General features: G+C 32.4%; 2 protein-coding genes across 3 annotated transcripts; both read right to left on the bottom strand.

Moving 5' to 3' along the window:
• Positions 1-925: 925 nt before the first annotated feature.
• On the bottom strand, positions 926-4792 carry LOC114190747 (acyl-CoA-binding domain-containing protein 4-like). Of its 2 annotated transcripts, XM_028079751.1 has the most exons (10): positions 4311-4792; positions 3108-3635; positions 2948-3013; positions 2564-2730; positions 2291-2450; positions 2180-2207; positions 2114-2140; positions 1634-1989; positions 1444-1548; positions 926-1363 (listed from the first exon to the last, which is right to left on the bottom strand). In XM_028079751.1, exons 1-10 carry the CDS (start codon positions 4440-4442, stop codon positions 1094-1096), a joined length of 1839 nt encoding a protein of 612 aa, XP_027935552.1. In that variant the 5' UTR covers positions 4443-4792; the 3' UTR covers positions 926-1093. The 2 variants fall into 2 exon arrangements, with proteins under 2 accessions (XP_027935552.1, XP_027935551.1); XM_028079750.1 differs by having other exon boundaries at positions 928-1363; positions 2114-2207; positions 4311-4789.
• Positions 4793-8876: 4084 nt separating this feature from the next.
• Positions 8877-13805, bottom strand: LOC114189549 (solute carrier family 40 member 3, chloroplastic). The gene is made up of 13 exons (XM_028078142.1): positions 13297-13805; positions 12974-13187; positions 12832-12895; positions 12178-12392; positions 11920-12096; positions 11736-11810; positions 11461-11562; positions 11258-11375; positions 11033-11179; positions 10367-10473; positions 10155-10268; positions 9600-9936; positions 8877-9108 (listed from the first exon to the last, which is right to left on the bottom strand). Exons 1-12 carry the CDS (start codon positions 13428-13430, stop codon positions 9643-9645), a joined length of 1761 nt encoding a protein of 586 aa, XP_027933943.1. The 5' UTR covers positions 13431-13805; the 3' UTR covers positions 8877-9108; positions 9600-9642.
• Positions 13806-17148: the final 3343 nt, after the last annotated feature.

Below are 17148 nucleotides of genomic sequence, written 5' to 3'. Positions count from 1 at the left end.
TAGGGAACTGGCTCCATTTTTGGCATGTGACAAAAATTGCAAAATTTGTTTAACCAAAACCAAATGAACCCATGGTGGTCTGGATTAACTCACAAGTTTTAACTCATTTTAGAATGAAGAAGAATGAAAATGAGTGTTACAATAATAAGACAATGATTTATAACACTAATTATGATCTATATCATTAATTCATTTAACACATCTCTTTTGACAATTGTGAAAAGTGTTTGCTAAAATAATGATATAAGAAGTCACATATTTTATATCTAATCAATATAACATATCAAATGTATCAATTCTGAAATAACCAATCAAATATATGTTATTATAATCATTAGACTCTACTTTATATTACTCTATATAGAAGGTCAATAAAATGTCCATCTTTCATTTATTTTTTATTACATTAAAAATCTTAATTCTATCTAACTCAATTCTTATTAAATTCATGAACTTCAAACTATGATGTTTATTTGTCTTAATTTCTATCTCTTACAAAATTTTGCTCACACTTATAAAAAAAATTGTCCATTACAACAATGATTGAATTTCACCCATCTATTTTAAAGAATGAAAATTAAGTTCAGAATAAATGTTACTTCATGACTACAACAAGTGAGCGAGGGAAGAAGACAAAAACTAATCAGTAACCTCCATGGAATTAATAGGTTGAGTTGTATAGATTAGTAGGTTAAAATCTACAATCCAATTCATCTCATTTAGAAAAGCTATGTAGGTTGATGGTTGAAGATGGTGATATCTCTAACTTATAGTACATTTCAATATTCTATCATATATTGTGATTCTTTTTCAATAATTATAAAATTTTCCCCTAAAATTTCCACGAAACTACTATAATTAGGCAAAAATTAAGAATACTTCTTAATTTTTCTTCAGAAACTAGTCAATCCTCATACCTTTAGACAAAGACAATACTAAATTTTATTAATACATAGTTAAATATAGATATATAAGTAACCAAATGCTATTACACAAAACAAGGTTGATTCAACAAATGCATAACCATCGAAGAACAAAAGGATTATTCCTAAATTTACATGAACCTTATTAGCCTCCCCAACAATATTTCATCCTAGGATGAAGCATGGTTACCACTTGCAGGCCCTCCAAGAGTCAAAACCAAGCCTTGAAGGTCACTCCTCATTTGATGCTCTTTGGCTAAAGATGCAGAAGTAGGGCCTCTCATCATTGCTGATGCTTGAGGTTGCCTCGAGCCATGGCAGGACTCTGTTACTTGGTGCGAATCCCTCGCATCATTTGAGTTCATAAATGCTTGAGTGGAGGGAAACGAACGTGATAAACAACAGTTTGGTTCAACACATGTGGACAACACTGTAGCACCCTGTTCACAGACACATAAATTTCTTTGCTACATTGTTTGTACTATAGTAGTATAAATAGGAATCGGGTTCAGAAGCTTACTGGTGCAAATAATACTCCTCTGAAAACTCTTCCATTAACTACTGCAGTCATGAGTAAACCTGAATCAAAGGCTCCATCAACTTTTCCCCGAACTTCAGCACCAATCTGAGATGCAGTAATAGCCAAAGTGAAATGACCATTAACTAAGAATAACAAGAAAAGAAACATCTTTTGAAAGTAAAGGACCCACCAGGTGTTGAGTGTGTCGAGGTACTTTTCTATCATAATCAATGTGAACATACTGCTCTTGTTTAGGTTGATGTTTCATGGGATGAACACTTCTTTGTGTGAGATTCTTAAAAAATGTTGTGTTACTTGAATCATTGTCGAGCTGGCAATAGCTTGGACTTTTATTCATCTGTTTGAACCATTGATACCTCTGAGAATCCATGTTAGAAACATTTGCTTTCTGAGCTGGGGTCTGTTCTTGATCAGATTGCGAAGGAGATGAATGCTGGGACAGTGAAAGAGAATGTTCTTCTTGTTCTGATTCAACATCCCACGCCTTTGCCAAACCAATTCTCTTCCTCTTCTGTTGTGAAGTGCCTGCATGGAATCACAATCTTACGTATCATGTAACTATATTTTTCAAGTTACGAGTTAATAAAATGCCACTTGAAAATTAACCAGAACTGTATAATATAATCCTGTTAAAAATGTCTTAACCCACCTGAATCAATGTTACAAGGTTGTACTTTATCCAACACAACTTCATTAGCCCATTTTCCTATGGCTTCCATATGGTTCTCCGGGAATGGAGTTGTCTGCTTTAAAACACAATGTTAGTAAATAAAACATCATATGAACAAGAACTTGAAACAACATCGAAAAAAACGAGGTTCTGTACCGAGTTTGTATCAGCTCCTCCTCTAGGTATGATCCTCTTTTCTTGATTCCAGTAAGTTCCAAAAACTTTGCACATGGAAATGTTGTAGCGTCCATTTGGATGCTCTGCTCCAAGCTGCAACACCAGCAACTCGTTCAACGGACGTTCATCTTCCCCACACCTGTGAGATATCAGAAAGAAAATCTCAAGTACAGTAGGAAATAGAAAAGAAAACAGGAATTGTCACTTCACATTTATTAACTAATAAATTGAAGTAAATGGGAACCAACCAACCCGCCATATATGGCAATATCCATGTCTGCCACAACAGCTGTGTGAGAAAATCGCCCCTGTGGCGGTTGACCACGAATTTCAAGCTGAGCCCAGGAACAGGTGCAGATGTCAAACACCCATATGTCATTGTAATAACGTTTATCTCCCACCCCTCCAATGATGTACACCTGAAAATCAAAAAAAATTCATCTTTTGTTTATGGTGCAGGTTCTTATTACTACTCTTCACATCAAAGTCAGATTTTTTCACAATTTTTTACTCTAGTGCAGCATTCTCTTATAAGTTGTAGTAAAAACCAAGTTGCAAAGTAACTTAACATCATCATAGCAGATAAAAAAGAAATGAAGTCGCAGCTGAAAACTGATGCAATGTAAAAGAACTTGCCTTGGAACCAATGCTCACAGCAGCATGACCTGCCCTGACTCCTGGGGAAGAACCTTGAATTTTCAACTGTGATCAAAATGCAAGAAACATGATCTTTGGTCATTTAGTTGCACACCAAAAACACAAACTATGAATGAGATAGAAGAAGAGAAAACCATACCCTTGACCAAGTCATTGTGTCCATGTCAAGCACATTAACATCACCCTGATACTGATCACCACAGTCTCCACCATACACAAAAAGCCTGTTCCCGATTGCAAGAGTGCTGTGACTGTCCCTAGGGACAGGCAAATCGCCTTTTACCTGAGGAGAACTCCACCTCATGCTTCGAAGGTCTAGAACATGCAAATCGTTTAAATAGTTTGCGTCACCTTCACCACTGCCACCAAAAATCACCACTCTTTCATCTCCAACTAGAGTAGCAGTGTGACTTTCCCTTGGTGAAGGAGGTGTCCCTTCACATTTAGGACGAATCCACTCTTTGGTAACAAGGTCCAATATATGAGTGTCATTCACCTTCTTTATCCCATTGGTGCCACCGAAAACTATCATTCTATGCCCTACAAGAACAGCACCATGGCTATCTCTAGGACCTGGCTTTTCACCCGTGGTGCCAAGCTTGCTCCAGTTCATTTTCACAAGGTCCAAACAAAGAACATCTCCGAAATGTAGCCCTCCACAACAGCCCTGGAATGAGTACACACCGAACATTTTGTTATTTGGAAACAGATTTAAAGCAAACATTTGATAATCAGAAGTCAATTATGCTTAACAAGCTAAACTGAGAGTTCTGCAATGATTAAACTATTCATCTGAAGAGGCTAATCAAATACTTAAGAGGTTCTAATATTACCAAGATATGTAAATGTAAGCACTTTTCTGGTGCATGTTTTATAAATTGAGAAACATAACGCAAGGAGGAGAAAAACGAAATGTGTACATAGCTATATTAAGAAAGCAGAAAGTTTATCGTCTCCCAAACGTGTATTGTCTCGCTAATTAGAGAAAGAAAAACGAATTCAGTCAATTGTCACCGTGAAATATAAGCAGCAAGAGAAATTAGGAAAAAACTAAAATTCAGAGATGAAAGTGTTTTGGTTATTAACTAAAGATAGCTATGAAGCAGGGAAGGTGAGAAAGAAGTACTAGAAGCTTATGAAATTAATGAAGAAGACATTACAACACATCTCTTAAATAGCAGAGCTCCTAAAAGGTAAGACTAATGAGAAATTCAGACACCATAAATGAGGCCAACCCAGTATCAAGAATCATGAACAACTCAGAAGTTAATACTGGGAAGTGCATAAAAAAAGAAAAAGACATTGATTCTGAATAAAATACAAGGGATTTTTGTACTCGTACCCCAAAGACATACATAAGCCCCCCAGAGAAACAAGCAGAGTGACCCCATCTTTCAGAAGGATTATAACCCAAAACCTTTGGATACAACCACATTGCTTTCTTCTTGGCTGTTTCAGCAACCAAAGATCCCATCTTTGTTTGTATGAATGAGTGTGAGGGGTGTGGTGAGTGAGTAAGTTTAAGCGTTGAAGTAAGACTTAAACACAGTGCTTGACAAAGATGAAGAAAGAGGAAGAGGAGCAGAGAAAGAGAGAGTCAAAAGAAGACATGAACAAGCCAAGTGATGTATCAACTATCAATGTCAATGGACATGAAAAGATGGGCGCTTTCAAGTCCAAATCACTGGCAACCAACAGCAACAGATGGTTGTTGTGAAAAGAACATTATTTTTCTCTCACCCTTCGCATTTAACATTATCATTTTTTCTTGTAAAGGTTACATCACTCACATACACATATGTAGTCTGGTAACCTACAACAGTGAAATAAATAAATGAAGAAAGCTGATTCCTAACATTGACGTAATGGAATCAACATGCATGATATAATTATATTCAGACAGACACCTCTGTCATATGATACTATAAACATACATAAATTCTCTCCTTAACTGGTTGGATAAGCTTCATCAACATTAATTAGTGGTGTAATATCATGGAATGTCACTGTTAAAGGGAAAAAGACACTACTTTTAAATAGTTAGTTAGTTTTCTTCTTGTGTCCATTACAAAAGTATTTATTTGCAGAGTATTTTCTGCTCTTAAATACAATAATTTCATAAATAAATTTGTTTAGAATGTAGTTTGTTGCTTTTGATAGTTTGTAAAGATGAAAATGATGGAGTGTGGGGGCATAGGGTTGTTGGGAATGGCAAAGAAGGTGTTTTGGGTTTGACACATGATAACATAGCAAGGTTTGACAGACAGGGATTTGGGAAAGCACTCTTAACTTGGTTTCGTAAACAAACATCACGTTCTTTCTCATAAATAATGTGGTTTATGGGGATTGATGTAGGGTTTAGGTTTTAATTTAATTGTTTTTCTCTATGTTTCATGGTCTCTCTCATTCATCCAAGTCCCATGTGGGGGTGTGGATCTAGAAATGTCTATTTTCAATGTTGTTTGGGAAAGTGAGGTGCTTTGTTTCTTGGTAATTCCTTGTTTTGGGAAATGGAATGGTGTTATAAGTTGCTTACACCTAAAAGATCCTATTTTTATTTTTAACTTTTTAATCTGTTTTCTAAGACAAAATTCACACTTATATAAGCACAGTTTTTATTATACTGGAACCCTAACTTATGACAATTATATTTGAATATAGATTTTGTGCAAAAATTATGTAAAAGAGATAAATAAGAACTAGAGATAGTAAATTATGAAATAGGTACTTGATGTAATGAAAAAGCACAAAGGGAAATTAATAATGTTACGAAAAAAATCGAGAGTCATCATTCTGTTAGATGTAAAATACACACCGGAGATTGTACTTTCACATGACAATCTATACATAGAAGAAATTTTTTATATATATAAAAACTGGTCAGAAAATATAGTATTTTTATATATTTTACATTTCCTTGTTTGATGGCAAAAAAAAAATCCAAATTTTTATAAATGTAAATACAAATAACATAATAAATGTATTATATAGGTGTATATGAATTTTGGTTAAAAAAATCAAATTTTGAGTAATTTAGGTATTGGTTATATTGTCTATTGAAAATCACGAGAAGAAGAAAGATAACATGATAAATATTATAAAGGTGTATATGAATTTTTGTTAAAAGAAATCAATTTGACTAATTTAGATATTGGTTATTGTTAAAGGAAATCATGAGAAGAAGAAAGGTAGAAAAGAGTGTTATAATTTTGTGAAAATAATAATATCCCCCATGTTGCGGGTTTTATAACAACACCTTAATGTGAAATTTTATTTTTAATAATGATATTTTGATTATTAAATTCTAATAATTTTTTTTATAGTATGATGTAATTTTTTAAAATAATTTTGAAATATTGAGAAAAATACTAAAAATAAAATATTATTAAAAAAATGACATCTAAAATTATAATTTTTTTTAGGAAATATGTCAGTGATTCATATAATCTTTAAAACTCAATTTTATAACTTTTGTTTCATTTTATTTCAATTTTTTATAATTTTAAAAGTTGATTTAATTATTATAATTAAATATAATTTAATATTAGAATCACATGAGCAAAATTTGATGGCATGATAAAAATAAAGCTGAATAGTCCCACAATTTCACACTTATGCCTTGTTTGGTGAAAAATGTTATTATTTATTATTTTAATTTTAATTATTTATGACTATTGTGCAAGAAAAACTTAAAAATTAATAAAATATTAAGTCATTGATTATCTTGTTCAAGAATAATAACTCTTTATCTTTTTATATATAGAAAGTTAAATCATTTATATTTTAATTTCTTTTTTTTTTCTTTTCTTGTTTGTGTTCATCATCAACTTTTGGTGTATGCAATTATTTTTCTTAAAATTAGGTAACTGTTAATTTTAAAACAGTTATTTTTCTTAAAACTTTTAATATCTTATATAATATTTAATTCTTAAATTTAAGACTGTTCTTCAAACTTTTGTGTATTGAAGATGTAACCAAAACCAAATGAAAGAAAAGATAACGGGAGAGATTACCAATAAAATTCAAACTGTAACTAAACTGCTGCCTTGAGAGTCAAAGTCTTAAGTTCATAGTAACTTGAGCTCACCAAAGTTTCACTCTTTTTTTTTTATTATTATTTATTCAACATGATCACTAATGTTACTTCATCACCAACAAGCATAAATTAATATTATTTTTATACGACTTAAAAATTATATATAATGTGTTTTCATAAATATAAATTTTTTTATTTTTATGTTAAAAAAAATAATGGTAAACAGGTAAAGATTTAGTTAAATTTGTGATGGATTCCATTCTTAGGGAAATGGACCCACCGTGACGGATAGTTGCGTCCACTGATGCCATATGTTCTTCCTTTTCACACGCAAATAATAGTCTAACTTAACGGAGTCAACACGGCACTTGAAAAATCCAAATTGAAACTCTAACCAACTTTGGGCCTTATGATAATGAAGTTACAAAGCCCATTTAGTTTTAAGCTTCAGAGCTGTTTTTTTGTTATAACATTTTATTTTATAATAATAAATGTTTGTCTTTATTTGTTGTGAAGGAACTTATTTCCATTTGTGATGAATAATTATAGACATCAAATCATGAGTGTTTCTGAATACAAGAATTGTTTTTGTTCACAGACGAGTGTGTGTCAATCATTTCCATTTTTCAGGGAGAGAGGTTGAAATATTGCAGTTGTTTAATAAAAGGGAACAGTGAACACTGGAATGCACCTTTTTCGTTCTCAATAATGGACTATCAACTTTCCAAGAAAGGGAAAAGAGAGACAGAGAGAAATATAGTAAAAGAAATGTGATTGTGACAACTATTGCAAAAGCCAAAATATAACAAAATGGTCTTGCTATGGAGGTCACACTCCATGAACAGATATATCTTTCCTGAAGAATCTAGGTTAGGCTATTAGGAGATCAAAGTTTGTTGGATTATTTGGATATTCAACTGTGATAAAGTAATTTTAAAAGTACAAAATTGATCAAATTTGAAGTATGATGAGAGTTTAGGGTTTAAGATGGAAGAAACATTGAGATTTTTTCGTTATATATATTGAGTGATATTCTAGTTAGTGAGGTTTTAGTGAAAAAATTGTTCAGTTGATTTAGTTTATAGAGATATTCAATAGAATATGAGAATTTGAATTCTTTTTCAAAGATCTTTGAGAAAGTGCATAGAGGTGGGTTATAAAATATTTTAATCTAAATATTTATTGCATGTCTCTGCCAAAGCCCTCCTTGTATTTCCGACAGGACAAATAATCAGAGTGAAAATGTTGATTGATTGTGTCTAAAATAAATATCAAAATCCTTTATTTTTAATTAACTAAAATTATGATGTATTTTACATGCATAAATTGCCCAAATTAAAAAGCATTTAAAGACAAAATCAAGAAAGTATAACATTAAATTTAAAGACAAAATCAAGAAAGTATAACATTAAATTTAAAGACAAAATCAAGAAAGTATAGTATTAAAATTAAAAATTATTTTAAATTTTAAAGGACAGTCAGTCCTTTTTTTTTGTTTGGAACTGTTAAATATCAAGATATTTTATCGTCTACAGAAAACCTATTTTACCAAATTTAGTATTAATTCCACAGTCTCAGTTCATTTAACAATATATTTACCTTACAGTGCGTGTTTATTTCGAAATATTATCAAAACCAATTCTAAGAAAATTTTAAAAGAAATCTTATCTTTAAGAGATCAAAACATGAAGGTAAACCACTTTTATTTAAACAGAAATATTTTGACATTGATGTTTAACATTGGACAGAAAAATTGTATTCCCTGAAATTTCACCAATAATAGTTAAACCCTATAACAAATCACCGGATAAGTCTGTTAAGATTTTGAAAGAATTTAGCAATGAATAAATGTTTTGCAAAACATTTTTTGGAGTTGAAACTAAGGCACCTAGCTAATTAAATTACTCATGTACACTAATGAAATGTAAAGGCATGTTTACACATTTACAGAACTACAGGCAAAACCAACTAATTGTTCATACAATGAATATCACTGGCAAGGTGAGAAGAAAACCCCAAACTTCCATGTATTAAGTGGATACTCACCCACCACACTATATTTTGGTTCCTATCCCCGTAGAAATCAAGGCATTTAAGGGAATAACTGCATTGAAAGAAGAATAGTGATTAGATAATGTATTGTACGACCAATGTCTAATAGAATCCTAAAGTAGATCCCTAGCTAAATCAACCAACTTAGTCATACCCCTAAGGAACAGAAACAAAATCTCAAATTTATTGTAAATGATTCATACAAGACCAAACAAGTTATCTCGTGGTTTACATGAGTTAATGTCGGACTAAGAAAGGAAACAATATGACAAGTACCACACATGTTTCCCCACCAAACGGTTGTGTCATAGCATAAGAAAACATCAAACAAGGGTCAGAACTTCATGAACAATTCTAGATAGTAACACAAAAATAATGCTAACAAAGAATGAAATACTAATATAGAGAATGAATACTTGCACAGGCATCAAGATGAGGATTATAAGTAAATGGACGATTTTGTTGCATTTTACATGGTAGGGATGTAGGTCACAGGAAAAATATGCTCGTAAACTACAATTGATAAATACAAGGGATACTTACATATTTGTCAAATTGAGGATCTTAAAAAAAGAGGTTCCTTGGTTTATCTGTTGGATTCAACAGCAAAGAGGTTCTTTTGTTCATCTGTTGGATTCAACAGCCATCTACAGAACATCCATGCTGCACCAATAACAGATAGAAGAGACAACAAGGCCAAGCATCCAAAATGAGAAGGATCATTTGCAATTATTGCAACACCAAGCATTATGGACTCCGCCAAACTAGCAACAGCAATCTCTGTCGTTCCAATGAGATTTGCTTTGGATGATGGGATTCCTGTCTGGAGAATCTGTGCCCCTACAACATCATATGACATGTGTCCTAACCGCGACAAAATCTGAACAGACAGAAGCACAACAGTTTATGTTAACAAAATTCAGTTTGAACAAACTTGACAAAAGTTAATTTTACATTAAAAACACAAAGTTTGAAATTTTCCTACTTCTGCTGTTATAACAGAATTTCAATGACCTGTTGCAACTTTTTTCAAAACTGATATCATGTACTCATCTTATATTAGTGAAGGTTCAGACACTTCATACTTTCGTGACTTACAATCAGAAATAAGAAAGTAAGAAGAGGACTCTGATGAGAAATCGATCCACTCAAGTATACAGCAACAGCCATGCTGAGAAGTAAAGCTTGAAATACCAGCCCAACTGCTCCAGCCTGGTACAGGAAGACAATAAATATCTTGATAAAAAAGAGTGCTCAAACATTCCCATGTGCAAGAGTAAAATTAAAACTATTAAAGATAGAGAACAAACCTTTAAAATGCCAAATTGCTCGACCAGAGTTGAAGACACAAATGTTGCAGCAACACCCATGACAGCACACATTCCACTGAACCCTCCTATGATAGATGGATGTAAGCCTGCATATTCGGAAAAGAAAAAAAGTAACGAACTAGCAACAATATCACCAAAAAATCATTATTCTCCCACCCAAAAATAAAGGAGAAGAAAAGATAAATTACAGTGTCACTGATTATTGGTCTAATTATGAAAGAATGGTTAATGGGTAAAACAATTATGGAGACTACAACAATGAACCTTACATCAAAAACTGCTACCTTTTCCCTTCGGCCCTTTTGACCATTTGTTACACAGCATTCAATTTAACATTAATAACAGTATTAAAAGACGTCAATAGAAAAACTCCATTTACGAAAGATGCCAAACGGAATCACTGAAAGAGTTAAAAATAAGAGAAAACGAGGCATATTATGTTAGTCAAAGATAATAAAGTATGAAATGTTTGTCATACTAAATAAATAGATCACCCCTGCCAATTATGAGTTCATGATAGATGGAAGATTTTGACAACCTTGAAATCAGGTGCTTCACTATATTGTTAATGCAACATTTTACGTGTTATATGTGAAAGAAATTTCCCTGGATAAAAAAGGTACCATGGAGGAAATTGTCACATACCACGCTGTGTTAAAAATGCTGTCAACAAACTGCCTGGCGTTAGAACAATATTAAAGTAGAGGAGCACCCATGCAAGACTTGCAGGAAGAACAGGTTGACCCAGGTACTCCTTCCAGCCGAGCTTCATGGCTTCCAGACCTTTGAAAACTGGTTCGCCAGCAGATGGAAGTAAGTATATTTTAGATGCTCAGAGAAAGATCATTCTCAAAAGAAAGAATAGTATACCTATACTATTAGCATCTGTTCCAGAGTCTTCATTAAATGTTCTGCAACAGGTTTGTGAAGGTTTTGGTCTATCAAGAACACCGGTAGAAAGTTTGTTGGTTAAATAAGTGAAAATAATCTGCAAATTAAGAAGGGAGAGTGAAAATGAATTTAGCTTGCAAACAATGGAAGAAATAGATCAAGAAGAACGACAGAGAAATTACTGTAACTGGCAGAAGCCCCATCATTAAGCCAGAAGCAACTTTTAAGCAGATTACAGGATGAAATTTAGAAAGAAGGAATCCGAAAAGCAATGCCCCAGCTATCTGTATACAAACATTTCATAAGTTTCCAAGACAAATAACATAATTGATATTCCATAAGACAGTTTCTGAATATTTCACTGAAATGAATGGTAGAAAGCTCTGTAACACATGGAAATTTATAAGCGAGCCAATCAACTCAAGGAAAAATGAAAGAAATAAAAGAAAATAATTACCTCACACAGGAGATCAATTCGATTTAGAACAGCATTTGCCTGTGCAAGTGCAATAGGCCTATTCACTCCTGCCAGCTGTGTAAAGAAGCCACTGAGTATCAGAACAAGATTAAAATTTAACATAGGGAACAAATCACATGTCAAGGGAACAGAGAAAGCTCCCAATGAATCAGAATGACAATACCAACACAACCCAGTCACGCTCATTTGCAACTCCCAAAGCTACACCACACAGCCTCTCAATAGCCCCAGCTGAAACCAATATGAAAAACCAAGGACGCAGAAGCAGACTAGGCAACGAAGTATGTCGCACAGAATGGGCGTGAATAATCATTGCCGCGGATAATAACTGAGCTGCTGCCTGAAAAAATAGAAAGATTGATCCCTTTTAGAAAAAGAGCTATATCTTCCTTTATTTTATATAGGTCATCAAACAACTTGCCTGAACGACTGTTAAGCAATTATATGCATACATTCTTGGAAAATGATCCATAACTCTGCCAACCAAGGGACCACCAACAATTATAGTCACTTTGGTGAAGAAACCCATCACAGCAACCGGCAAAAGGCTTGGATGAATCAAGGCAATAGCAGAAGGCCAAGCAAAATTCCAAAGCTGCTCCACTACATTTGCAGCTATGCAACTAGCATAGAAAGCTGAAAATATATAATCTCTAAGTTGAGAGCAGCTTAGACGATTTAACGTCACAGCATCAATAAGTATAAATGGAAAAGACACGGAATAAAATCATTGGACAAGATAGACATCAAACAAATTTTGAGACCCGATTCACCTCAATAAAGATAATAACTGCAATAAACTGTATTCAGGACAGTGTGATGTCAGGCTCATAAGAGTGCAATTGAGGTTAAAGAAATGATCCATGAAGTCATATGAAACCAAAGAATAGCCATGTCAATATCAATCAATTGAAACCGACCCAGGCAATAAAATGTTTTTTAATGTTTTCCATTCCAAGAGTAAATTAGGGAATTTTTGCTGAAGAAGGAAAACTCTTATTAGATGTTTGGGAAATCACTTAATTGCGGTCTACCAAAGTTGGTCGCCAAGGTTAGATGTGAGAAAACAACCCACCGTGTAACCCAACCGGGTGGGCTGGAGTAGCAGAAAGGGCATGTTGCTCCTCCTCGGACAAAACCTGCAGAACGCAGCATGGGAAGATGAGAAACAGTGAGCAATGATCATCAACACCCTCAAACTCAGTAAACAAACCTACCGGCAATGTTGTCAAGAGAGTATCTACAAATGTGGCTTCAGCCAGCAAGTTCAAAGACTCGGGCTCAAGAATATCAGTTTTGAGATTAACAAATGGCACCGGACAGAGAGGCTCAACCACCCCTCTTCCCAGACCCTCATCCTCATCCGTGGTCACATGATCCAAATGCACATCAGTATCTGTCAGCGAACACTTGGAACCAAAACGCGCAAATCTAAAGCCAATAAAACATAGAGATAACGAACATCCATATTAACATTTAATTCGGAATCCAAATTCGAAATTTCAATTGGAATTTCACTTAACGAGTGATGACTATTGACCTGTGAGAGACACGGGGGTAATAGAGATTCAACCCTCGGCCAGAGGGGATACGATGGCGTATTGAAAATGAATTAGTTTGACGAATGGGGAATTTGGCAAAATGGAAAGTGAGGGAGGCCGCAGCAATAGCCATAGCTGTTGCAGCTTGTAGAACTTCAAGCTACCAATCTTCCTCTTATTTATCCAACTCATGCAGTTGCAGTCCCAAAATCACTAGGCTGAAGAAACCCCTTTAGCCTCAATGCTCATCCCCTAACAACACTCTTTTCTTTGGTGGAATCGTGAATGAGATTAATTCAGGATATTTCGCAAACACCTTATCTGTAAGAGGTGTTTGGAAGCCTTAGCCTGAATTTTCGTCGCGAGCGCTCGAGCAGAGAGTGCAACTGGTATTGTTTGTGTGGACATTTTTTCTCTCTACTTCTTTTTTGAGACCATTACGTAACAGAATTCTTTAGCAGCCACGTGGCAGTGTCGTTTTATCGTCGTTGCACGCTATTTTTTCGTTTCCTCAGATCGTGTTTGGATTGAACTTTGATTTGGTTCATGATTTGACTTGCTAATAAGCCGTGATTAAAAGTGCCATGTAGCACTGTAGGATTCCACACACTAACACTGGTGCTTGATGGAGGCCCAGTCATTTTCTAATGAGCCCAGACGGGAAAATCTCTGCAATGTGGACCTTGAAGCCCACCGGGAAAAATGGCTTCTTCATATCACAGTTGGGCCAATATTGGAAAGTGCTGCCCATGATCCAAACTGTCTTTTTTTTTCAACTCATTTATTTTCAATTTATATTTATTTGGTTTAGATTGAGCGAAAAGAAAAACTATAACACTTCTCAACTAAGTTGAAATTCATAATCTTGAAATTTCTCCTTCTTCAAAATCGAGCTTAAACATTAAGTAAATGTTATATTTGTTAAGACATAGGGTGAGCATAAAATTAAAGAAAAATATATAATTAAAAGAAAGATGATTTCTTAATTTCTTTATGCTAAACACATGCAACAATCTATCAGTCATTCCCACTCTAAAAACCATACATTAAAATATAAGAAAAAAACATTTTAATTTATGTTCTCCCTTATACTACATTTTGCCCCCTGACTATTTTTTCAATTAATTTTTTTTGCATATAATAAGGGGTATGAATCACAATAAAATATGTTTTTGTTTCTTTTTTAATTGTAGAACCAACCATCTCAATTGGTGAACAGTTCTAAGAAATAAGTTTGAATAAAATGTGGGACTAACAATTTCTTTGTCCAACAAACACGTCGAGAAATATTAGAACCTAGTCATGTATACTTAATCTCAGCATATAAAAGGCAACCATTGCAACAATTTATTCACAATTTATATAATATGCGTTAACATAATATAAGTTTTGGATAAAGACATATAATTGTTACAATATTAAGGAGTAGATGATCATGCTCGTTGCCTTTGAAATTCCAAGCATCCCATCTTGGAGGTTGAACCACACTACCAATTTTTTTTTTATAAAATATAACTCTAAAGCAACGAAGCCTTAAAATTGATGGCTTTCATTATAATACTGTTAAAATGATCTATGGTTATGGTTTATGAGATCTTAAGGTTGATGGTTTTCATTATAAGATTGTTAAGACGATCATGTGATCAATGAGACCTTACAATTGATGACTTGTATGGAATCTTACATTTGGTGAAATCTTACACTTGGTGACTTTCACTTTATGGTTGTTAAGATAATCATAGGTCTTATAGTTTATAACCTTTTTTTGTAAAATATTTTAAGACGTTCATATTGTCAGTGATACCTTTTGTTGCTGACTTTCAATATAAGATTGATATATTGTTCAATAAGATTAAATTCACATTAGTAAAATTAGAAGAAACAAAATATAATTTGTTAAGTATGACAATCCTTCAACGTTACCATGGGAACAAAAATAGAAATATAAGAATACATATGTCAACATCCAATTTGGTCCGGCATAATAAAAAATAATAATAATACTAAAAACAATGAATAAACAAATTAAAAAATAAAAATAATTAAGAATTTGTTTGGAAATTTTAATTTTTCTTTTCTAAATAATAATAATAATAACATAACAATAAGATAATAATAATAATGAATAAATAAAAAGAGAAAGACTATTTTAATCTTTTGTGTGTTTTTTTATGTCTTGTTTTTACCTTTTAGCCCAATATACTTTATCCATCCACACCACATTTTATTGCAACTAACAATATCTCAATATTTTATATTCTCACCCTCGTTCTATGCTTTGTCATTTCTGCTCGAGATTAAGAAGTTAGTGATAGTTACAAGCAGAATCTGTTCTAATATTTAGAATCGTTTTTCCTATGATAATTGATTTTGTACTCTGATTTTGTGACACCACTTGTCCAGATAAAGAAAATAGTAATATGATTCTCAACAATATCTCATTTCCTAATTATAATTAATAATTAATTTTCCTTATCACATTTGATTTTATGTTCTGATTTTTCGGTGTGATTTGATTCTCATAATGTGATAATATCAATACCAATTATTTCCTTTTAGAATTCTTGGTAATCAAAAGTGACTTTATTGTGAGATTATAATAGATTTATAATTTTGTTTATAATTTTGTATATATAAACCCATCAACCAAAAGAATAAAAGATGATGTTGGAGACCTCTCTCTTACCCTAAGCACATAATTTCTTTTAACCCTCGCATATAAAAATCCCCTCACCTTCAATCACCACCCCAATGTTATGCTTTTTTTTTTTTAAATTGGTTATGATGTTGGTTGAATTTGATGTTTTCGCCAATCCTTCTTGGTGTGGAAAAAACATTACCACCATGCATTTTGAGGTTCATTAGTTTTTATAATTAATGTTTGTTGATTGCACTGGATTGCAAATGTTGTTGCATGAATAAGTTATGAATAAGTGAGAGATCTCATGTTTTAACATTATATTTTTGTGTGAGTCCCGTTTTCTAATACTTGGTTGGCCCCACTTTTCTTTTCTATATATTAACACATTTAGTAAGTCCATGATGTGGTTATAAGTTATAATATATAAATGTATTGCACATGAAATCATAGGGGTTCATCACGTGCCATGTTTTTTATATTAAGTATTTCTTTTAACTTTTTATTTAATCTTGTACAAATAATAAAATAGTATATTTAATTCTAAATGTTATTTCCTAATATTTTATTTCTTTATTTTTTTAGTGTTTTTATAAATCATGGATATATAATAATAGTCACACGTTTTTTTTGTTATCCTATCTTTTTTGAAAGTTTTTTTTAAATAATAAATAAATAAGTTAAGTACACTTTTAACTTTTAGAAGGTATAAGTAATTGTGTGACCGTTTGCGTTGTCTTAGTACTTAATAACTTCGTTATCTATAAAATTATTAAAGAAAATATACGTGGATGTGGTTTTTTATTTATGAGAAAAATTACTAATATTATTTTGAACTTTGAAAATCAATCATTAGTAACATTTTTATCATAAAGTTTGATTATTCAACACATTAAAACTTAAAAATATATTTTTAAACAATTAATTTATTATATATATATATATATATATATATATATATATATATATATATTAAACATTTGCTTAAGTACACATTTTGATTTGAGAATTTGATGCGGACTTAATTAGAATGCAAATTTATGAAATTTTAAGAGACATATTACAATATCAAATATTATGACTTATAATTACAATATGAACTATTATGAGTGTTAAAAATTTGTAGAGATTGTAAAAATATGAAAGATATAAGATATATGATAAATACAAGAGATATATTACAAAAATAATTTGTTATTATTATATATATATA

This window comes from Vigna unguiculata, chromosome 7, assembly GCF_004118075.2.
Source record: "Vigna unguiculata cultivar IT97K-499-35 chromosome 7, ASM411807v1, whole genome shotgun sequence".
Taxonomy (NCBI): Eukaryota; Viridiplantae; Streptophyta; class Magnoliopsida; order Fabales; family Fabaceae; genus Vigna; species Vigna unguiculata.
Note: the sequence above shows the minus strand (reverse complement) of the source record. Positions and strands in the feature narration are given on the sequence as shown.